This window comes from Microtus oregoni, unplaced genomic scaffold (genome assembly GCF_018167655.1).
Source record: "Microtus oregoni isolate MIOR12 unplaced genomic scaffold, Mior012 000017F_ref0000208, whole genome shotgun sequence".
Classification (NCBI taxonomy): domain Eukaryota; kingdom Metazoa; phylum Chordata; class Mammalia; order Rodentia; family Cricetidae; genus Microtus; species Microtus oregoni.
The window spans coordinates 5,026,201-5,048,914 of record NW_024543076.1 but is presented as its reverse complement, the minus strand read 5'-3'; the positions used below and the strand labels follow the sequence as shown (position 1 = coordinate 5,048,914).

The window sequence follows — 22,714 nt, the reverse complement described above, 5'->3', positions numbered from 1 at the left end:
TGGATCTAGGTGGGACCGAAGTTGAGTGAGTCTTTGTGTAGGCTGTGCCAACATATGACTGGGAGGAACATGTTCTGAGAGGAGCCTGGTTATGTGAGTTTCTGGAAGGTTCTTGTATCATTCTGGCGTTCACTGGATGATGTGGGGACCTAAGAGGTCACCCGAGTTCTCTATTAGGGTGAGAAGAAGGTTCTCAGGTAGGTAGCCCAGCAGGCTTCAGTTAGAGGCCAATAGGATTTGGTGGGGGCGGGCTCTGCGGAGAGGGACCAATCAAATCGGCGTAGGGCGGAGCGCCAGGCGAGCGTCATGCCGAGGACGCCGCGGGGCCTGCTTATCGCCGGTTCAGCGCAGCCCCGAGTCGCCCAGGCCTGAACTCCTACCCAGGTCCCGGTGACGACCCCGGGCCCGCGAGGACGCCGGAGGCCACCCCTCGGGCGTGGGGAGCGGAGCCGCGGGTCAGCTCTGCGAGCGTCCCGTGCTGGCCTGGCCGGCCCCGCCCCCGCCCCGGGCCATGGCCCAGCCCTTGTCCCGGCCCCTCATCCTATCCCAATCTCAGCTTTGGCCGCCGGCCACGCCCTCGCCCCACTTCCCAAACCTGCCCCGGCCCCGGCCAATGTCCCAGCGAATGCCCAGGACCAGGTCCCCGCTCCAACCCCAGTCCCTGCCTCTGACTTGGCCGCTATCTCCGCCTCGGCCCTTGTTCCACCCCTTGTCACAAATCCCAGCCCAGCCTCTGACCCCGTCCCATTCCCAGCGTTTGCTTAAGCCCCTCGCCCAGCCCCAGCCCTTGTTCCCGTCCCCATTTCCCTCACTCCTCCCAGCACATCTTCTGCCCTTGTTTGAGCCCCAGTGCTCAGTCCAACGCAACCCAATATCTCAGCCTTTGCCCCCATCTCTGTGTTTGCCCAAGTCTCTTCCGCTGGCTCCCCGCCTCTCTCATACTCTGCCCCTCTCCCAGCCTCGACTCAGGTCTGGGCTCCAGTTGCCGCCAGCCCTATTGCTGCTGTTGCTGTTTTCTGTCCTTGGTCCAGGGGCTGGTGAGTGCGGAAACAGGAAAAATTGAGATAAGGATGGGGTTCCGGGGAGGGAGGGCTTGGAAAGGGTTGGGAGAGGTGGGACTTGGGGAGCTAGGTCACTGGGGACGTGGGAGGAAATAAGGAGAGAAGGGCTTACACAAGAGATTGGTTTGGCGGACTTCAAGAGTGGTGTTGCTCAGCTGGTTCAGCAGGTGGCTAATAGTCCCGAAAAAGCTCTGCAAGATTTCATTTCTTGGTGTCCATCCTGACCCCTTGGGAAGTCTTGGGGGCTTTACTCCTGCGAAATTCTATGGAGACGACATAGTCCTATAGAATAGACACTTCAGTTCTAGGTCCAGACATGGCCTAAACCTTTGAGATGCCAAGTGCACATTCCAAACAGTCTTGAAGACAATATGTTGCATTGCATAGATGGATGTGGGTTAGTTGCTATTATAATAAGCTTTCTTCTTGTGCTGGGTCTTTCCCCAAGCAAGCGCCACTGGGCTATGGATAATTTGATACTTTTAAAGCATGGCTGAACCTCAGCAGCATTCTACAGATGGGGAAACTGAGGCTCAGTGAGGGCGTAATTTGTTTAGAGTTGTATTGTGTGTAAGTGGCAATAGTGGGGCTAGAAAAAAGGGTTCCTAGTTGCTATGACATACTGGTTGGCTCCCTCCCGTCCCCTTTCTCTCTCTGAATACCTTCCAGGTTGAAGTATTCTTCCATTGGCCCAGAGCATACTCTCTTGTCTCCCTAGTCTGTCTGCCAGGAGGCTTAATTCATAAACAGTTTCTCATTTGTCAGGTGTGTCAGTCTTTATGCGTAGCTTAGGAAGTCAGTTGGTTGGGAGGAGTGGCCCAGCTTCTTAACGGCTAGATAGACCGAGGGAAGCAGAGACTGCTCCAGCCTAAGGGCAGAGATGACCTCAGCCCCAGGCCACCTTTGCTGAGTGGCACTGGGACTGAGCCGTGCTCAACAGTCTTTGGCAGTAACATCTGTGGACGGAGGTGGGTTTCATTGATCTCCGTGGGCTGGCTTTAGTGTACAGCTTGAGGTCAGCGCATCCTGCAGAGATGTGCGGGTGCTATGTACCTGTGTGTATAACAGGAATCTGTGGGAATGGTGTGTGTGCGGCATGTGCTCATGCTTACACACTGGTGACATGTATTTTATCTGAGTGTACACGAGCTGACGTGGTTTTGGAGTGCATACATATGTCATTGTGTGAGGGGCAGAGGACATGTGATGTGGCCCACACACTCTCAGCTTGGCCCACTCCTCTTATGAATATATCGCTGAAGTGCGGCTTGTAGAAGGAAGGGCCCAGGGTGGAGGAATGGACATCCATTGTTGATGACTGCAGAAACAGCTGGCAGTCAGGTTTTTGGTTTTGATGAGAGGAGTTTGCACACACTCGTATGATTTAGGTGGTGGGAAAGCACCTACATGTTATGGTAGAAGGGGCACCAGGACAAGTCCGCTGGGACATGGTTCTGGTAGGCCCTGTTCAAATCCCAAATCAAAGAATGAGGTGAATAGGACTGTTTCCCAAAGATCCACCCCGCTTTCAAACTCCTTCTAAGTTCCTCCCAAGCTCCAAGCTGCCGCTCTCTCCTTTTCCTTCAAGCACATCCTGTGACACCCACAGCCTCCATAGCCTCCGGTTTGATGGAATTGGCTCTGCAGTTCCCTGATTCTCCAGGCCAAGTAAGCTCTTTGTGCTTGTCTGGTGCTCACTTTAGGAGGAGCAGCCTGCCCTAACCCCAGCAGAGGGCACTCCAGAGCTCTTATTGCTTGTAACAATTAGTATTCAGGGCTGCTCAGTTTGGAGGCAGAGCTGTCTTCTCCTTTAGCTAGTCCCCCTGCCCCTCATCTGTTTTGGATACCTCCCCACCACTGTCTGAGTGCAGCTCTGAGCCTTTGGTTGCTGGGCAGTGCAAGCTGGCAGTTTCTCTTGTTGAGATTTGTCTTCGGTTGGCACAGCAGTCTAGTCCTTTGGTGCTGTCATGGCCTTTGAGCCACTCTGGCCGGTGGCTTCTGCTTGTATAAGGTACCTCTGGAGTGTGACTCTTCAAAGGTGCCCCAGTTTAGTGTGGCCAACCTGCTGTCCTTCAGCAGCCTCCCTTTACTGATGCCCCATGTCTCTGTTACTTTAAATACCTCATTTTAGGGGTCATGCTCCCATCTCCAGGAGTAGAGACCATCAGAGTAGGGAAGCCATGTGGGTATTTCTTGTGTTGCTGAAATCTCCCCTTCCAACCTCTACTGTGTCTTGAAGACACCTGAGTCCACCCAGCTTTCCTCCTGTCCAGAGACATATTTCTGGGCTTCTTTGGAACTGTTTTGAAATGGGGGGGTGCAGGCCATTGAGAGAGTAGAGACAGAGAGACAGAGAGGCCATGAGAGTGCTTTATATGGGGACACTGCCTGCATTCTGAGCCACCTTCTCCTCTCAGGTGTATCCTGTTACCTTCACTGCCACGACACTCCTGTCCTATGTGCATGCCTGGCTATGGCCTGTGGCTTTCCTGTCCACTGTGAGCATTTCAGCTAGAGATACACACACACACACACACACACACACACACACACACACACACAGAGAGAGAGAGAGAGAGAGAGAGAGAGAGAGAGAGAGAGAGAGCGCCAGAGAGCCTTGTCTACTCCAAATATTCCAAAGTAATTTAGGGTGCCACTTAGTCACCGAATGACTGCCTTTCAGGACCTCCTCCTGGGAGAACACCCTGGCTACGCATTTTGACCCTAGAGCGTCTGATCACTCTCCTCTCTTGGGCACTGTCTTGGTGGCCTGCCAGCTCCTGTTCTTGACTCTGCCACCCAAGCAGCTCCCTTGCAGCCTCACCACACCTTCCCCTCCCCTCTTCTGCCCTGAGCTGGTATACAGACAGCTCTTGTGAAGCTTCTGAGAATTTTTACTGCTCCTAACCACTGGGGCATAGAGAAGGGCAGAAAACAAACAAGTTACAGAGTTCTGTGCTGACTCCCAAGCCCCACAGGTGGAGTTCTAGCTTGCTCAGTGGCTTAAGAGCCTATGCCAACACACACACACACACACACACACACACACACATGCACACATGCACACACACTTGCACACCCTGTTTTGTTAGGCTTGGTGAGAGGAGAATAATACCTCCTAAGTCAGTGACCTTGACGTTATATTAAGTGTCCTAAATTCTCAGTTTTCTAATTTTTTTGCGATAGGCATTTTTTTAAGATCAAGGTTTTGTGAGGAACAAAGCAGACACTGGCTAGGTTAGCATAAACCCCAGCTCCTGGCTGGTGGAGTGTGCTTGTTGGCTTGGTGCTGTTGGTGAGGAAAATGGGCTTGCAGCCAAGTGAAAATGCCTTTGTCCTCCCTTCCGCTGACTCCTTTCTGCTTCCCAGGAGGCCTTTTCCTGACCGATTACTCCACCTGCTCACCCCGAAAGCTCAGCCCATTTCGCTCCTTTGCCAGCACCGAGCTCTTCCACTTCCACGTTCCTGAGGACACGTTCCTGGCTGTTTGGAACCTCATCATCTTCAAGGAACAGGGAGGAACCTTTGGGGACCACTGCCCAGATCAAAGTGTGACTGTGTGAGTGTTTGATCTGTATCCCCAATTTCCAATCCTAGTTACTTTCCAAACTGGAATATGACATTTTGTGGTCTAAACACGCCCCCTGACCGTGACCTTGACCCTTATCCAGGTTGAATAAGGCCTCCTTGTCACCTGACTTCATGTAACTGCTGTGGATACTTGAACTGACCTATTGCCCCTTATGAACTCCATCTCTTCCTGGGATAATTCTGTGGTATATGTCAGTATAGGAAATCTATTTGTTTACTAGTGATGAATGACAGTTTTTTTTTTTAACCCCTATTTCCTAATTCCTACCCCACTGCTCTTCCTTTCATGTCACCCAGGTATTTCCGCTCTGGAGCGCCCCCTGTCATCAATCCCCTGCATACACACTTTCCAACAGACACGGCTGTGCCTGGGGTTTTCTCACTCACCCTCAGCTGGACACTGCCCAACAGAACCTCAGGCATCTTTAACGTCAGCAGCCCCTTACCTGGGGACTGGTTCTTGGCTGCACACCTTCCCCAAGCCCATGGCCACATCTCTGTCAAGGTGGGTTGATGCTCCCTGGGACAGGAGGAATCATATCTTCCCATCCATCGCTGCTGAGTGCCCGCTGGCATCATAGCCCTTTTATCAGAGAGAGAAACAGCACCAGCATGGCTGGGACGGGACACTATTATAGCCCAGAAGCTTAGCTTGTGGGATGGTCTGTAGTCGAAAACTGGGACATGGTGATTCTGGGTAGGTTGAAGAGAAACTACGAAGTCCAAAATCTGCCGTACAAACACAGCACTGTTTTATTTTTTAATTTTGGTTTATAATAGCCCTGAAACGTCTCTCAGGCCACATCCTTGTCTCTAGCTCAGGCATCACGGTTTCAGGTCTCTCCTTTGCCCTCTGAGAAACCATGAGAGAAAGTTTTCCTAATAAAAGAAGCTTTAGATAGCTGATATCCTTCCCGACCATTACCTTCCTTTCCTCTGAATGTCAGCGTGGACTTTAACACAGCGGAGATTGTCAGTCTGAAGGGAAGGGCCAAAGGTCAGGATGTTTCTTTAGTTTGAAGTGAAAGACAATACCACAATGTTTTCCTGCCACTCTGGTGTGTTAGACAAGTTGGGATTCCTCCTCGGAGTGAGGAAGTACATAGGTTTCCTCCTTCTGCCCATTGCAGGAGAGGGAAGGCGTGGTGAGCTGGCCACTGTTAGTCTGGTGGCCGTGTGTGTGTTGAAGGACAGAGAATGAACAGGTGAGGATTATAGAGTGTTATAAAGTAAGAGCATTAAGCAAGAAAGCCAGTGGTGTTTGGCCTTTGAGGATTAAGAGGGACAGAAATTCCCAACCAGGTGAAAATTGCCTCTGAATTGGCATAGCATCTTGACCAGTCTAGGCTGAGTGTTGTAAAGTCCATGAAGACCTGGGAGCCCTCTAGATGAGAGCATGCTGGGAGATTACCTGTCTCTGGACTCTTGATTCCTGTTGAACTAAGGATTTTTATACTAGGAAGAATGTCTTCATTGATCTTTGGTCAAATCTCAAAGACACTGCCTCTTGACTCAGTCATGATCTTGTCTCATTTTGTAAGAACTGAGGGAAGAATCTTCTAGCCCAGTGGTTCTCAACCTTCTTAATGTTAGATCATTTAACACAGTTCCTTATGTTGTGATGACCTTCAACCATAAAGTTATTTCATTGCTACTTCATAAATATAATTCTACCATTTTAAGTCATAATGTAAATATCTGATATGCAGGATATTTGATATGTGACCCCTGTGGGGCTCGCACTTCGCAGGTTGAGAACCACTGGGCTAGAGGCTTCTTCCTGAACTAGAGTCCAGCTCTCGTTCTAAGTATCATGCTAAGCAAGCAGGAAGCACATGGAGCCTAGACCTAGTAAGGAATGTGGAGCTGAGACCCGGATAGGCGTGGCCAGGATTGCTTGGGGATAGCAGTACAGAGCAAGGCTTCCTAGAACCTGGTGCACGATTCAAAGTGTCTAGATCACTGGGGAGTGAGAAGACAAGCAGGCCTGGTGTACATGTTTCCATCTAGAGAGAATTTTCAGTCCCAGCAGGACTTGGTACTGCAAATAGAGGCCTAGACAGCCATGCTCTCTGCAGTGTGGTGAGACCAGAGAGAAAGGGCACAGTTTGGTCACTGGAGGCTGCAGGTCTGAGCACTGGCAAGTGCAGATCTTTGGATGTGCCTGTTCTAGAGGTTGGATGGGCAAGGATCTTGGATGTGGTTCTTCTAAAGTGTTGATTACCTTCTTGAATCATACATGGGCCTCTAAGGATTCTTTAGCTCCTTGATCCTGGGAAACTAGCCTTCTTCCCTAGTCTTGAGTTTCTCTCCCTGTAGATAACTAGTATCCAGATTTCAACTCCTTCCACATATCATTCTTTCCTCCTTGACTGGTCTTGTCTTGACTCCTGTTGTTATGACTCCTGTGTTTTGTACCAGGCCTTTTCTTTTGGGCCACCAACCAGCTCCCAAATCATGACACAGAGACTTCTTATTAGTTTTGAATGCTTGGCCTATCTTAGGCTCATTTCTGGCTCTTTAACTTAAGTTAACCTCTTTCTTTTTACCTGCCTTTTGCCTTGGGGCTTATTACCTTTCTTACTTCAGTATTTCTTACTTTTACTGTTTCTCATGTCTAGTTGGCGGCTGCCTGATTTCTCACCCTGGGCGTCTCCTTCATTGTCTCCTCTTTCATCTTTTTTTCTCTCTAGATTCCTCCTCCTACTTATTCTCTCTGCCTGTCAGTTCCTCCTATTCCTCTCCTGCCTAGCTATTGACTGTTTAGCTTTTTGTTAGACCAATTAGGTGCCTTTAGGCAGGCAGGGTAAAACAAATACAACACATCTGTACATAGTTAAACACACATCCTTACATAGTTAAACAAATACAGCATAAAGAAATATAACACATCTTTGCCTAGTTAAAATAATATTTCACAATACTTTTTTTCCCCTGATGTTTCTGCTTGATCTGTGTGTGCTGTTACAACCTGAGGCTTGGTCTCAGAAGAACTCCTTTTTGTTTTTCATTCTCTTTTTTGGTGTCTATGGCAGAGTTGTTTTAAATACTGTCTATGCCTCTTTAGAGTAGACAGCCAGTCTTATATTCTTTGAATCTCAAACTATATCTGCAAGCTTTCTTGACACCTTCAACTGCTTCTAAGAACAGTCTCAGGTTTAATATGCCCCAAGCAAAGCAGAGCCCCAAACTCTGACTCCTACTTTACTTCCAGGCTTGGGGGTCTTCCTTCTGGTTGTCTTCTTCCCAGTAGATAGCCACTGCCCACCAGTTGTTCAAGCCTCAAATGTGTCATCACTCTTGAGTCTTACTTTTCTCTTGCTTCCTCATGATCAGTCCCTAAAGTGTGTTCCTCTGCTCTCAACACATCTGCAGATTCCTCTCCACCTAGCACATCTCCAGTGCTCTCCTGTACCACCATAATAGTGACCTCCTGAATGTCGCTCTGCTTCCTCTCCTGCCCCTGCAGTCTGTCCTGTTGTCACTCACTTCTACAATGATTGCTGTTGACTGACTGAGGACAAGAAACTGGGGACAGGGGAAGCCGCGTGTCCTTGAGTATCTTCAGTCTGCAAGCCTGTCATAGTCAGGGTTTCTCCTGCCGTGGAGAAACAGAACACCGTGACTGTAGCAGTGTGGAGAGGAAGGGGTTTCTTTCAGCTTACAGCTCTCAGGTCATACTCCATTGCCGAGGGAAGCCAGGGCAGGAACTCAAATAGGGAAGGAATCTGGAGGTGAAGGAGCTGATGCAGAGGCCATGGAGGAACACTGCTTACTGACTTGCTTCCTCTGGCTTGCTCAGCCTGGTTTCTTATAGAACCCAAGATCACCAGCCCAAGGGTGACCCCACCACAGTGAACTAGCCCCTCCCCCACATCAATCATCAATCCAGAAAATGCACCATAGACTTGCCTACAGGCCAGTCTGCTGGGGCGCATTTTAACAATTGCGCATGGTGACTCGTATCTGTAATCCTGTTTCTAAGAGGCTGAGGTTGGAAGATTGGCATGAGTTGTAACCAGCCTGGACTACCAGGTGAGGTCAAGGCTAGCCTGGACTACAGAATAAGACCTGGTATCCTCTCTAAAGAATAAAAAAGAAAAGACATTCCCTGTGTCCCACAAAATAGGAGGAGTTCCCATAGTCCAAAGCCTTCTGCTAGGCCCTCCACCATTCTTGGTTTCTGCCTCATATTGAAGAAGAGACTGGATGCTGAAAGAACACAGCCAGAGCATGCCTGGTCCTGACCCTTTCCTGAACTCAACAGTAAGCATGGGCACAGTGTTTCTTTCCCTCGGCTGTGAGGCAGGTGCATACCAAGCATGAGACTGCCGTGGATTCCTGTGTTCAGTGGGGTGGTGGACTGGGGGTCCTCTGAAATGTATTGCCAGAGTATTTCTGATCCTTAGGGTTTGGCATGAGAAGTGAGGGACATCTGCTTTGGATGTCAGAGATGGAAAATTCTGGATAATTGTATCACTCAAGGAACTCTCTTCTGGGCACCCATCCTTCAGCTTGACAGCTGTTTTGTTTCCAGCACCTCAGATGTGTCAGGTGGTGTGCTAAGCATCAGGAATGAACAATTAGATGGCAGGGCAGGGCGGCTGCCTCTTCGCACAGCACTGTGGTCAGCCCAGAGCCCAAGGCTGGCCGACTCATGGTGGAATGTCAGGGCCTGGAACTTTCTCCCAGAACAAGGCTTTGGAGGCACATCTTATCAGAACAACCACCATAACAAGCCATAGTCTAGTTTATCAGGCCAACCAAAAGCCTGGTCTACAAGGTTAGCGAAGCCTCATTCAGAGACCCTTAACACCCTTTAGCTGATGGGTTTGTGGGGCATAGAAGAGGTCGCTACTGTGGAAGGAGAGCTGTGACGTTGAGTGACGGGGTTTCTGGGAGGGGGCTCTCACTATAGTAGGATGGGGTCTTGGGAGCTTGTCTAGTACAAGAGAAGCCTTGGGAAGTGTGGTGGCTGTCCAAAGAAACAGTCTGAGGCCATAGGTCAGGTCAGAGTAGCTGTGAGGGGACAGATTTTGGCTTCATAAAGGTCAGTGCTGTCTGCAGCTGGGCTGATTTATGAGTTTGGCAGACATTCATGGGAAGTGCAGAGCATGATAGGCCCGTGTTGGGCGGGCCAAGTCCTGTTCTCAAGTTCCAAATAGTCTGGAGGTTGCTTAGGTAGTAGTCTTCACGGCGTGCTGGAGCAGAGGTCAGACAGACACATGTCAGAAGGGCAGCCTAGAGAGCAGGGACAGTTAAACTAGTGGTGGTGGGAGGGTTAGACCAGAGGCCTAGGAGGAGCTTTCCACGCCCAGAAGAGTCAGTGAGAGTTGTGGGATGGGATGGCTTGCTGTGCAGTGTGTGCGGGGATTGCTGGCTAGCAGTGTACCAAGAGGAGGGCTGGGCTGGGAGAAGGCACAGCAGAGCCACAGCATCAGTGTTGGGTCCTTGAAGACCCAGATAGAGCAGAGGTGACCAGAACGATGGGCCTGAGAGCTAAGGGGATGGCTCAGGGGGTAAAGCACTTGCTTTACAAGCACGAGGACATGAGTTCAGACCCCAGAACCCACATAAAGCTGAGTAGCATACATCTGGAATCCCAATGCTTTTCTGACAAGATGGTGGTGGGGACAGGAGACTCTCCAGAAACTCACAGGCCAAGCTGGTGGGCCAGCTAGCCTGGATCATACAGCTGTAAACAAGATGAGGCCTGCCTCAAGCAAGGGGGAATGAGGAGACAAATCTCAGGTTCCCCTCTGCCATGTGGCTGCACTAAAGTACATGAATACACACAAATAAAAAGGCATTTCTCCTTTGAAGAGGCTGTTCCTGTACTTGGTATGTCTTTCTTCAGAGAATCTTTTCCCTCAACCCTTGTAGTTAAGCCCGTTCTAAAATATTTTTAATACAAAACTTAATAAAAATGACTACTCAGGTAGGAAAAGTTCAGAACTTAGCTCCAGAATGGGAGCCCTGGGAACTGGAGGATAAAAGGGTTTTTTCAGGACCCCTCTAGCAGGTTATGTTAGCCTTGGTTTGGTAGTGTCCCCACTGTCTCTCCTGCTACCCCTTTTTGTTTCAGGGTCTCCAGGACGAGTGTCAGTACCTCCTTCAGCCACAGCTGATTGTCCGACGTTTGCTGGATGTGGCTGTACTGGTTCCTGGCCGTCCCTCAGAGCAAACCCTCTCCCCTCACAATCGTTCAGCCTTGTATAAGTGAGTAAACACTCCAAACCTGCCCTGCCCTTTCCTCCTCTGGTCTTACACAGGGATCCATCTTGCTTTCCTTCTAGCCAAAGTAACCCAGAGTCCCCAGGGTGGGTCCCGTCCAGTCTCCTCTCCCCTCACACCGAGGAAGATCTGAGCGGGCCACCTGTTCCTTCCCTTTCTTCTGTTTCTCTCTCATGTCTCTTACCTCTCTGTCTTTTCTTGCCCCCAACCTGTCCTCTGTTCAGGGTCTTTGTGCCCAGCTTCACTTACAGGGTTTCAGCACAACTGGTGTGTGTAGGGGGCCGAGGGGCATCTGCCTGCCCCCTGACACTGCACCTACGTCCCAAGGCCCCACCACTGCACAACTCAAGCTCTGTGGCCTGTGGAGGTGCCTCAGTATGCCAGCTGGAGTTGGCCCTGCCCCCCTGGGGGCACTGGGTCTATGTGCGTGTGGAGACACCATCCCGCGGCCCTGGCAGGATCATCCGCTTCCAGCTATGTGTACGGTTACAAGGTCAGAGCCCCTTCATCTGCCTCAACTCCCAATCTATGCGGGATGTACCTGGGGTAATCTGGATGGCTATGTTCTGAGACCCTCAACCACATCCTTACAATTTCCTCTACCCCACCCAGGTTCCTTCACACTCCTGAGGTCCCATCTCCTTGGAACTTCAGGTCATTGGGTAGCCTTCATAGTGTGTCTTTGTGCCTGACTTGGGACAACTAAAGGCTTTCTTTTTCCTTCCTTCCTTCCTTCCTTCCTCCCTCCCTCCCTCCCTCTCTTTCTTTCTTTCTTTCTTTCTCCCCCTCGCTCTCTCCCTCTCCCTCTCCATCTCCCTTCCTCCCTCCCTCCTTCCCTCCCTCCCTCCCTTCATCTCATTTTCAGTGTCCTGGGGTGGACAGAGCCAGCCAGGACTTGAGGAGCTGCTCTTGCCTCAGTGCTCACAGTCATCAGGACAGTGGCCTCCCGTTAGCTTATAGTACAGTGTTTTCACTGCTTTGAGGAGGACACGTGTGATCTTAATTCCTCTACTCTGACCTTGGGGAGGGACAGATGACTACAATGTAGTGATTGAATCTCTATGACAATTAGGAAACATCTGGACCCTGTGCCATGGTCTCGATGCCTCCTTTCTCCAGGCCCATTCTATTTTAGTTTACATTCCTTCCTCCCCTTTGCTAGCTCAACAGGAGTTGGGCTCAGTTCTGGTCTGTGATGGGGCTATGGGGCTGTATGGACCTCATGTCTCACTTTTGGTTTCTTCTCCTTCACAGAGTGTCCACAACCCAGCCTGTCCCGTGCCTTGGTCCCTGGGGCTGCCATGAATATGCCCCAATCACTGGGCAACCAGCCACTGCCCCCAGAGCCACCATCCCAGGGGACCCCTGTAGAAGGGTCTGCAGCCACATCGCCACCTGAGCACTGCTGGCCAGTGCGTCCCACTCTGCGCAATGAGCTGGATACCTTCTCTGTCCACTTCTACATCTTCTTTGGTCCCAGCGTGGCTCTTCCACCTGAGCGCCCAGCTGTGTTTGCTCTGAGGCTGTTGCCAGTGCTGGACAGTGGAGGTGTCCTTAGTCTGGAGCTGCAGCTCAATGTGGTACTTCTTGGGAAGGGGTGCTTCCCTGTTGGGGAGTCTGAAGGAAGGTTGCAGGCGTGCAGGGCCTTGCCTCCTTCTGGCGCTCTTTCCAGGTTGCTTCTGTGCTTTGTTCTCAGCCCCCACTGCCTTGTGAGAGCAGCGCCAGCCAGGACACAGTGGTCCAGGGTTCTAGTTTGTGGGTTGACCTGTTAGAGGGCTGATCGCAATGGTAGTTCATTTCTGTAACGAGAGGCCATGCAGTTTGTGTTCAGACAGCTCCTGTAGCTAGTGGCATTCCCAATAGTATACTAGGACTGCTTTCCTGAACTTCACCCACTGACTTTGTTCTGTCTAGACGCCATATCTAGCAAATCCGTGTGTGTCCTTGTTTGTAGTAATAGATTCTTTTAGAGAAGTTTTAGATTTATAGAAAAAAATGAACAGTGAGTAGCTGCTTGGGTCTGAGCTAGCTCAGAGGATAAAGTGCTTGCCTTCCAAGCACACACCTGTAATCTCAGCACTGAGGAGGTGGAAACAGGATAGTCCCTGGGCCAGCCTGGCCTAATTGGTGAGTTCCAAGTCAAATGAGAGGCCATGCTTCAAAGACAAGGTGGATAGCATTTGAAGAATGTACTTAACATTGAACTTTGGCCTCCACATGCACACACCTGTGCCCACACATACATGCACACACAAAGACAGTACAGACCCCGTTCATTACCATGTATCACCTTAATGCTGTGCATTGGCTACAATGCTATGCTATTTTAGCAGCCCTTCAGCTGTTTCCATCGCTCTCTCAACAGCTGAACCCCTTCAGTGTCGGGGACTCCGGTGTTAGACTTCCCTCCACCCGACACTCATCTCTCTGTTCCACTTTGATTGGCCATCATGTCTCTGAAAGTGATAATCTGCACTGGTATGACCAGTGTGGCAGGCAAACTATTTATCCATTTATTTATTTATTTTTCAGACAGTCTCACTAAGTAGCCCTGAGGGCCTGGAACTTGCTATATAGACCAGGCTGGCCTCAAACACAAAAGATCTGCCTGCTTCTGCCTCCTGAGCATTGGGATTAAAGGTGCACATCCACATCCAGCCAAGCCTTGACTTCATACATCTGGAGAACAAGTGTGTCTTTTAGCTGTTGCATTACACTGAGGATTGTGGTGGACTAAGAACCCTGGATCTTTTTCATTTCTTCCAAGTATTTTGATCTTTCCCCTGGATCAAGGACTATGTACCTGGGGACTGCTTTTGGCTATTCCTATCTCTTTCACTGAGTAGTACTTCTGCATATTGCCCTCCCGGCCTTCCACTGAAGGACGTGATAAACCACTCTTGTGCTTGAGGACAGGTGTACGTATGCAGCATTGTCTGGTGAGAATTCAGCTGAAGAAAGGCGTGTGTGGTGGCATACACACATGATCCCAGCACAATGAGGCCAGTCAGAGCCTGGGTCAGTTACATATAGTGAGTTTCAGGCCAGGCAAGCCTGGGTTACATGAAATGCTACCTCAGAAATACCAAAAGTAATACTAAGAATTTAGCTGAAGTCCACCCTGGAGACTCCAGTGAATCCAGATGTGCTCACAGATGAGGAGACTTATGGGGCGCCTTCTCCACTTTAGTCAAGTACATAACTTATGTCTAGGGACATCCTTATTTTTCCAGCCTGATTTGAAATGTTCTCCTAAGCCTTTATTTTTATCTTAATTTAATGTGTCAGGCTGCCTCAGATCTTTCTTGAGATGAATTTGTGGCGTCCCATTCCTCCCTCAAAGACAGCCACCCCTTACATCCACACCTGCGGATATCTGTGTTCTTTTCACCCCAGTCAGATTGCTCCATTTAATTAATCTCTCTGGCTTTAGCTCCCTCCATTTGTACTTGGGATCATTTCACTTGAGGAGTACATTTTCTTAATAAGCTTTCAGCCACAGGATTAGGGGACTGAGAACCTTAAGTTACCTTCATCTTTTGCTGGTATCTACGCTGGGCATCAGATAGGATGAACCAAGGTGCCTTCTCTTCCAGAGGGAAGATTCAGAGTCAGGGCTTGCTTTGTTGTTAGACTTTGAGAGTCTGGCTGTGAGGATCTGATGGATCTCTGGCTCCTACTGAGTAAGAGCACAGCTTTGATGGATTGATCCCTGGAGGCGTGGGCCCACCCAGAGGAGAATGGGACTTCCAGCCTTAGGGAGTGGGAGAAGTGACAGGTCTGGGGTGGCCCACCCCAAGGGTCTGACAGCCTCATTTGCATCTTCACCCTGCTCAGAGTTCCCTGCACCAAGAAAATTTAACAGTGTTCGGATGCCTGACTCATGAGGTGCCCTTGAGCCTGGGGGATGCTGCTGTGACCTGTTCCAAAGGTGGGGATGGAAATGGGGAATAAAGGGAGGCTGGGTTCCCGGAAGTGGGTTCTAACTCCGTGCTGACCACTTCTCTCTCCTGGGCCCATGCTTTCCCCTGTAGAGTCCCTCTCAGGTTTCCTCCTCTCAGTCAGTGTCATGTCCAGAGTGGCCAGACTTCGAATTCCTTTCCCACAGACGGGGACCTGGTTCCTGACCCTCCGCTCTCTTTGCGGGGTGGGACCTCGGTGAGCAAGAGCAATAGGGGACACAGCTGGAGCTGGGTTGGGGATGGCCCTGGCCTCAAATAACCAGGAGCGTGTATGCTCGCAGGTTCGTGCGATGCCGCAATGCGACGGCTGAAGTGCGGTTGCGCACCTTCCTGTCCCCATGCGTGGATGACTGTGGGCCCTATGGCCAGTGCAAGCTGCTGCGCACCCACAACTACCTGTACGCGGCCTGCGAGTGCAAGGCTGGTGAGCGGGCTTGGGGGGAGCAGGTCAGGCTTGGCTGTGCATGGTGAGTGGGCTGGGGGGGAGCAGTCAGGCTTGGCTGTGCATGGTGAGCGGGCTGGGGGGGAGCAGGTCAGACTTGGCCTGTGCATGGTGAGCGGGCTCGGGGGGGGAGCAGGTCAGGCTTGGCTGTGTATGGTGAGCGGGCTCAGGGGGAGCAGGCTGGGGGGAGCAGGTCAGGCTTGGCTGTTCATGGTGAGCAGGCTGGGGTGGGGAGCAGGTCAGACTTGGCTTGTGCATGGGGTGGCCAGCAGGGGTGCCTTCTGCCCTCCTCCACCCTGTACCTTCCTTCCCTCCTTGCAGGGTGGCGAGGCTGGGGTTGCACAGACAGTGCCGATGCGCTCACCTATGGATTCCAGCTGCTGTCCACACTCCTCCTCTGCCTGAGCAACCTCATGTTTTTGCCACCTGTGGTCTTGGCCATTCGGAGCCGGTACGTGCTGGAAGCTGCTGTCTACACCTTCACCATGTTCTTCTCCACGGTATGTATACAGCGGCACCTCTGCTTCTCTGTGTTCTTACCGCAGGGTGGGGAGAGGCTCCACGTTTCCACCACATTCTCTCGGTTTGAGGATGACTGGACCTTCACTATGTCTCCTAGAGCAATGCCCTGCCCGCCCCCAATAACATGTAGGAAGTGACTGCTTTGTCAGGCAGCTTGTGGGATAAATGGCCAAAGCTGCTTCCAAGTCAGCCTCACAGGTGTGGAGCGTCCCAGCCCATGTGGAGGGAGAAGAGATATTGACTGAATACACGGAATGCAATGTGGGATTGGGTGTTCACTGTTTCTCTGTAAGCCAGCACAGTGTCTAACTGTCACAGGGTCTCTCCATGGAGTCTTCACTGTCTCTGTGGGAGGCTCCCCTGCTCAGCAATCTCCATGTTCTCGTCCCAGCTGCCTCACTCTCTCTCATCGTTTGTGAAGTAGAGTTCTAACCTACAGACAAGGTGGGCCTAAAACTCTCCATGTAGTCCAGGCTGGCATTAACCTCTAAGTACTCCTGCCTCAAACCTGACATGCTCTGTGGTTTCTGTCTGTAGCATGCTCATTTTTATGACATGAAAGCATGTCCCCCGTTCAGTCAACATGGCCTTTTTGGTTTCTGTGAGAACTTTTGGAAGGCAAGGAATCAAAAATCTGTTTTAGAGTCTAGAGAAACTTTGTCCTGAGGCATCATGGAAGATATCAATGTGATATAGCTCCCAGCTCAAAGGAATACATTCTGATGTAGATCTATAGGCTTTGTTTGCGTTGAAACAAGGTATCACTGTGTGTACCTGGCTGGTCTGGAAGTCTTTGCATAGGCCAGGCTGGCCTCAGACTCACAGAGCTCTTCCTGCTTTTCCCTCCAAGTGTGAGATTAAATGTGTGCACCACACCCAGCTAGATTTACAGTTTTTAAGTCTCCCTGTTCCCATTATGGAATCTTCACAGTTCCGTCTCTGAGTTTTCCAGCTTCTCTGTAGCCAGAAAGGTCCGTATTACCTTCACAAGCCTCTCTGACAGGAAAGGTGGAAGTACATCTCCTCGTGTGACTTAGCTCCAAACAGGTTTGCTCCCTGCCGAGACCTGGTGTCTGTAGATTCTGTCATCTCACCTGTAGGTCCTTGGTAAACTGTGGCACACAATGCCTACCTGTGAGCGCTGCAGAAATCTTAAATGGACTTTGATTCTCTGTGTTTTGGCAAGAAGAATATCACACAAGACCATATCCATGGGATAGCTCAGCGAGGAAAAGCACTTGCCACTACACCTGACAACCTGAGCTCAACCCCTGTGACCTATATAGAGGAGGGACAGAGTGGCAGCCTCAGCTTGTCCTTTGAAGTGCAAACACATGCACATACACACATACACACACTATTATACTATAAAATGCAATAATAAGATGAGTATCACAAAAGTCAATATGTGCTTCCCTGAGTCCCAGGTTGTAGAAATTGTATTGGTAGTCTAGGAGAAAGTAGGGGGGGTTATATGTCCAAGTGAGGATTGTGGGGACTTCTGGGTACTCAGCTACAGAGAAGGCAGAGAAGGCTGTAGCCATGCTACCAGATGGGACCAATGCACCCCAGTTTAGCTGGCTCCCTTTCAGGCCTGGTCTGAGAGTCTCTTTCTATTTTTGTATTAGATTCTGTTCCTTCTTGTTACCAGGTGCGCTGTCTACTGTTACTCACAGAGCCCCCCCACTCCCCACCAACAGCTGTTCTGCCAGCCCACTCTTGGCCTCATGGAGATCTAAAGTGACTCAGAATTAGTAAGAACACTTTACTACAGCAGGAACTGTACAGAACTGAACAGAACATCCATTCTGTCCTAGAATATTCTAGCCCAGATGCCTCTTTGTTATCTAGATACGGTACTAACCTGAAAAGGGACCAAGGAGGAACTGGAGGAAACTCACTCCCTCACCCTGCACGAAGAAACCCCACTCCCCTTTAAAAGATCTATTGTTTTTACTTGGTGTGCATGAATTTTGTGCACCCCATCCATGTGTGCAGTGCCCACAGAGGCCAATGGGTCTTCTAGGACTGGAGTTACAGGAGGTTTTGAGCCATAGTGTGACTGCTGGGAACTGAACTGGGGGCTTTTGCAAGACAGCCTGTGCTCTTAACTGCCAAACTCTGTCTAGCCTTAACCGTTCTTTTTTTTTGGTGGGGGGTGTTTCGAGACAGGGTTTTTCTGTAGCTTTGGAGCCTTTCCTGGAACTAGCTCTTGTAGACCGGGTTGGCCTCAGACTACTGGGATTAAAGGCATGTGCCACTACCACCCAGCCCCCTCTATCTTTAAAAAAAAAAAAAGGACAGGAGTGTGAGAAAGAGCTGATGGTTTTAAGTCTGCTACTGAAAGTCCTGCTCTAACTGTTCTTTTCCACGTGTTCAAAACAGAACTAGCACACCTTTAATCCCAGCACTCGGGAGGCAGAGGTGGATCTTGGTGAGTTTGAGGTCAGCCTGGTCTACAAGAGCCTAGTTCCAGGACAGGCTCCAAAGCTACAGAGAAACCCTGTCTCAGAAAAAAACCAAAAAACCCCATAGAACTAGTATCCAGTTTTCTGGACACAGGGTTCCTATTGTCTTTTCTTTTTCCTTCTTAGTTTAGACACAGACATGCCTGTTTAAGGACTTGTTGGTTAATTTGTAGTTGACATACAAGGATAGTAGATGAGTGTCCTCTTCCTTGTCTTAACATAGGATAGTTTACCTCTGGGAGTGGTGCTTATCTGGGGTACAGGAGCAGTCAGCAAGACTATAATCCAGGTGTTTATAGATATAAAATATATTTTTGAGAAATATGCCAAAAACCTAGCACTTGGTTCTCTGTGTAGCCAAACATTCCAGATAATGAGGACAGAAACTGACAGCTATTGAATGTACTGTGTAACATCGCTTATCAGTTCTCATGATTGCACAAGATAATAGGTGGCCGTGGCCGTGAAGAGTGACTCTGTGGCCCTGGGACAGCATGGCACTCACGCTAAGATACCATATGGTGAAGGGACATGGCCCTGCTCTCCAAATCATGAAGAATTAACATCTGAATATGGATTCATAGGACATTACTTGTCTCCTGAGCATCTCTTCCCGACCCATCCTGGACAGGATCTGACTGCTGCTCAGGCTGGCCTAGAACCTACTATGCAGCTCAGGTTGATCTCGTCCTGAGTGCTGGGATTCCATGTGGCTATCTGGCTATTCTCCTCTTTAGTGTCAGATGTAAGAAGCCACTAAATAATGTAGCAGACATCGGTTTCTGATTTGCATTTACTTCTCAAGATTAAGTTTACATTCCAGGCTTAATCAGCGTCTTACACTTGCCTTTGAAGCACACAGAAAGGAGGAGGGGCCTGTGATGACTCCTCACACAAGGAGTGGGGGACCAGTGTCTGAGCTGCCAGATACGCTTGGCTGTAAAGCAGACCAGACCTCACTGCTATTTTTCTCAAGAATAAGTGAATCAGGGCTGGAGAGATGGCTCGGTGGTTAAGAGCACTGGCTGCTCTTGTAGAGGATTGGGGTTTGATTCCTAGCACCCACATGGTGGCTAACAACTGTCTGTAACTCCAGTTCCAGTGGATTCTATGCCCTCTTCTTGTGCCTTCATGGGCACTGTGTACATATGGTACACAGACATACATGCAGGCAAAACACCCATACATATAAATCTTAAAAAAAGAATGAAGGAGTCAGGCATTTCCTGGTATTGTTCACCTGTGACCTCTGACCTCTATTTCTCTGACAGAGGAGTAACCCCCATCAGGTCTTTCTTTGGTTTCACAGCCCTGGACTTGTGGCCTTAAGGCCTTTTAACACCCGCACTTTCCTTTTGCAGTTCTATCATGCCTGTGACCAGCCAGGCATTGTGGTTTTCTGCATCATGGACTACGATGTGCTTCAGTTCTGTGACTTCCTGGGCTCCTTAATGTCGGTTTGGGTCACCGTCATTGCCATGGCTCGTTTGCAGCCCGTGATCAAGCAGGTCAGTGCAAAGTGGATCCTGGGAGACAGCCATAGCTAACCTCTATTTAGAATCCACTCATGCCCCCACATCCTGGCCCAATCCTGGAGTCCTGTCTCTGTAGGTGTTGTATTTGCTGGGGGCTATGCTGCTGTCTATGGCTCTGCAGCTTGACCGGCATGGACTCTGGAACCTGCTTGGACCCAGTCTCTTCGCCCTTGGGATCTTGGCTACAGCTTGGGTAAGAGTGGAGAGGCCTGTGAAGGGCAAAGGAGGGAGCAGGAGTGGATACAGGGCACTGGCCATCTGGTCCCCAGTTTAAGGTAGCCTTGCTTTCTATTACCATCACCTGCTGTTCACAGTGGCCACTCAAGTCTTGGCAGGTGCCTTTAGGTCACACCTAGGGCTGAGGGGAAGTCTGAACTGTCTCTGGCCTCATACTCTAGAGCCTTGTATTCTAGGGCTTCGTATTCCTGAATCCCACTTCTCTGCTTCCCCCAGACAGTTCGCAGCGTCCGGCGCCGGCACTGTTATCCGCCAACATGGCGCCGCTGGCTCTTCTACCTGTGCCCGGGCAGCCTTATTGCAGGCAGTGCCGTCCTTCTGTATGCTTTCGTGGAGACCCGGGACAACTACTTCTACATTCATAGCATTTGGCATATGCTCATTGCTGGCAGCGTAGGCTTCTTGCTACCTCCTCGTGCCAAGACTGACTGCCGGGTCCCATCTGGAACTCGGGCCCGGGGCTGTGGTTACCAGCTGTGCATCAATGAACAGGAAGAACTGGGCCTTGTGGGCCCTGGAGGGGCCACTGTCAGCAGCATCTGTGCCAGCTGAGAGGGGCTTTGGGCCAGGCTCCTAGGGGTTATGAACCCTGCCTAGGGTTCCTCCTGGGGCTGTGGAGCCCTTCTAGGAACAAGGGACAAGTTGTGTTTCTTAGAGACGCACAGTCTTTCTCAAGGATGACTGTTTTCAGGGACCAGGAGGCCTTCCCAAGACATGGAGAATTTCCTAAGAGCCCGGAGTCCTCCTGTTCTTCTGGAGTCCTTCTTAAGGATGAGCTATGCAGGACACAGCCCCTCAGGACCTAGGGGTGCGGAGCCCTTCCCAGGGATAGGAAGAGCTCCTACAGACATGAGATACTTCTCAAGGAGACAAATTGTCATCAGGAATGAATCATCAGTACAGAGGGAAAAAGGAGTCCATCTTGGAGAAACACATCACCAGATTTTCCCAGAGGCTCTGCAACACTGGCCACATCTGGACTGTGCTGTGCTGGGCAGAGGGCTGGGAGAGACAGCTGGGGCGGGGCTAGGCAGCTGGGGTCCTGATTTGATGCAGGTGGAGTCTGGTTTGTCTCCAATGAAGTCCGTACTGATTCTGTGCTGCCTTTCTTTACCCTCCTGGGGCCAGGGTGTGGGGAGATGGAGGGAAAGGGACACTGAGGAAATCGTGTGACAGGACCTTCCTGAAAAAGATGCTGGAAGCTACTGTCTGTGACGTCTGCCCTATGGCTTGCACACCCACATCTCTCTCATCTGGTTCCTGTGTTTAATTCCAAAACTCCCTGCTGTCCATTTCCTGGTTGTTGTGGACCCTAATCTGTGGCAGTGAAGAGGGGAGTGCGCATGCGTGTGTGCGTGTGCTTGCTGTGTGTGTGCAGAGATGAATTCATAAGACAGGCTTCCCCACGACGCCTACACCCACAGAGAAGGAAGCTAAGTGCCAGGAAACTGGAGTAACAGGTACAAATTTCAGGTGTACAAGGCACTATAAGAATGGAACTACTATTTTAAGCTTCCATTTTTTCTTGCATGCCAGAAATAATCTTGTATGAATTTAGATTTCTTTTTTTAGTGTGTGTGTGTGTGTGTGTGTGTGTGTGTGCGCGCGCGTGTTTCCGCACGCACGTTCGTGTGTTGCTGTGTATATAGTTTGTTCTGGTCTGGATATCATGGTCCTCGGGGTCCTGGAATTACAGACATGGACATCATGCCTGGCAGCTGAACTCTTTCTTCCCCCATGGGCTCATAACTGAGTTTTGAGGATTTTGTCTTATGCTAAAATACTAGAAGAATTCTTTCTGGTCCCCAGTGTCTCTACTTCATCCATTTTCTGAGAGCTCTGTCATCCCAACTGGTTCCCAGTCAGCAGTCAGACAGACTGCTAAATACTGAGCCATTTTATTTTTTGTTCTGTCTGTGTATCTCCGAGTGTCTGCCCCCAAGTTGTGTGCCACGTGAGGTGTTTCTACTGGGCTACCCAGACACAACATGAAGCCAGTTCTCTCCCGGGGTCCTATGCAGGGTTTTACCTGATAGGGCAGAAGATGAGTTGTTTTCCCTGTAGATGAAGCCGGATTCTTCAGGGAATCTGGGACAGCGCTCATACTTCCCTCCTCTCACCCCTCCCTCTTATCAATCTGGAGGAGACAACCTCACATTTCGACAGAATCTTTTCTCTGTGCCTTAATCCTTTCTATTCTCTCCACAGCCTAGGCCTTTGAAGCTCAGAGCCTGGGAAATACCACTTTATTCTTTACTCTCAGCAATCAGATCACTTCCCTGAGGCACCGGGTAAAGAATAAAGTAGCTGACTGAGTGGCAAGGAGTGAAGGTGGACGGGCCTGGTGTTGGCTCCTGTATCAGAAGTGCTGTTCTTGGGCCAGGTGTGGGGTGCACACCTTTATCCCAGCACTCTAGGGGTAGGAGCTGGCGAATTGACGTGAGTTCAAGCCAGCCAAATTTACATAGGCCCTCTCTTAAATAAAATAAAAATGGTTGGAGAAATGGCTCAGTGGTTAAGAGCATTGCTCTTCCAGAGGACTGGAGTTAAATTCCCTGTACCCAGTTACAGGATAAGATGCCTGTAACTAAAGCTCCAGGGACACATCACCTCTGGACCCCATAGGGACTTCTCCATACAAGTACACACACAGACACACATA

General features: G+C 50.1%; 1 protein-coding gene across 4 annotated transcripts; it reads left to right on the top strand.

The window, feature by feature from the left end:
- The first annotated feature begins 315 nt into the window (after positions 1–315).
- On the top strand, positions 316–22,714 carry Tmem8b (transmembrane protein 8B). Of its 4 annotated transcripts, none has more exons than XM_041667470.1 (13): positions 316–1,037; positions 4,431–4,620; positions 4,950–5,157; positions 10,738–10,871; positions 11,111–11,379; positions 12,141–12,466; positions 14,724–14,817; positions 14,921–15,044; positions 15,130–15,272; positions 15,612–15,790; positions 19,642–19,788; positions 19,892–20,008; positions 20,269–22,714. In XM_041667470.1, exons 1-13 carry the CDS (start codon positions 512–514, stop codon positions 20,602–20,604), a joined length of 2,793 nt encoding a protein of 930 aa, XP_041523404.1. In that variant the 5' UTR covers positions 316–511; the 3' UTR covers positions 20,605–22,714. The 4 variants fall into 4 exon arrangements, with proteins under 4 accessions (XP_041523404.1, XP_041523405.1, XP_041523406.1 ...); XM_041667471.1 differs by having other exon boundaries at positions 20,273–20,595; XM_041667472.1 differs by lacking the exons at positions 316–1,037; positions 4,431–4,620; positions 4,950–5,157; positions 11,111–11,379 and having other exon boundaries at positions 10,799–10,871.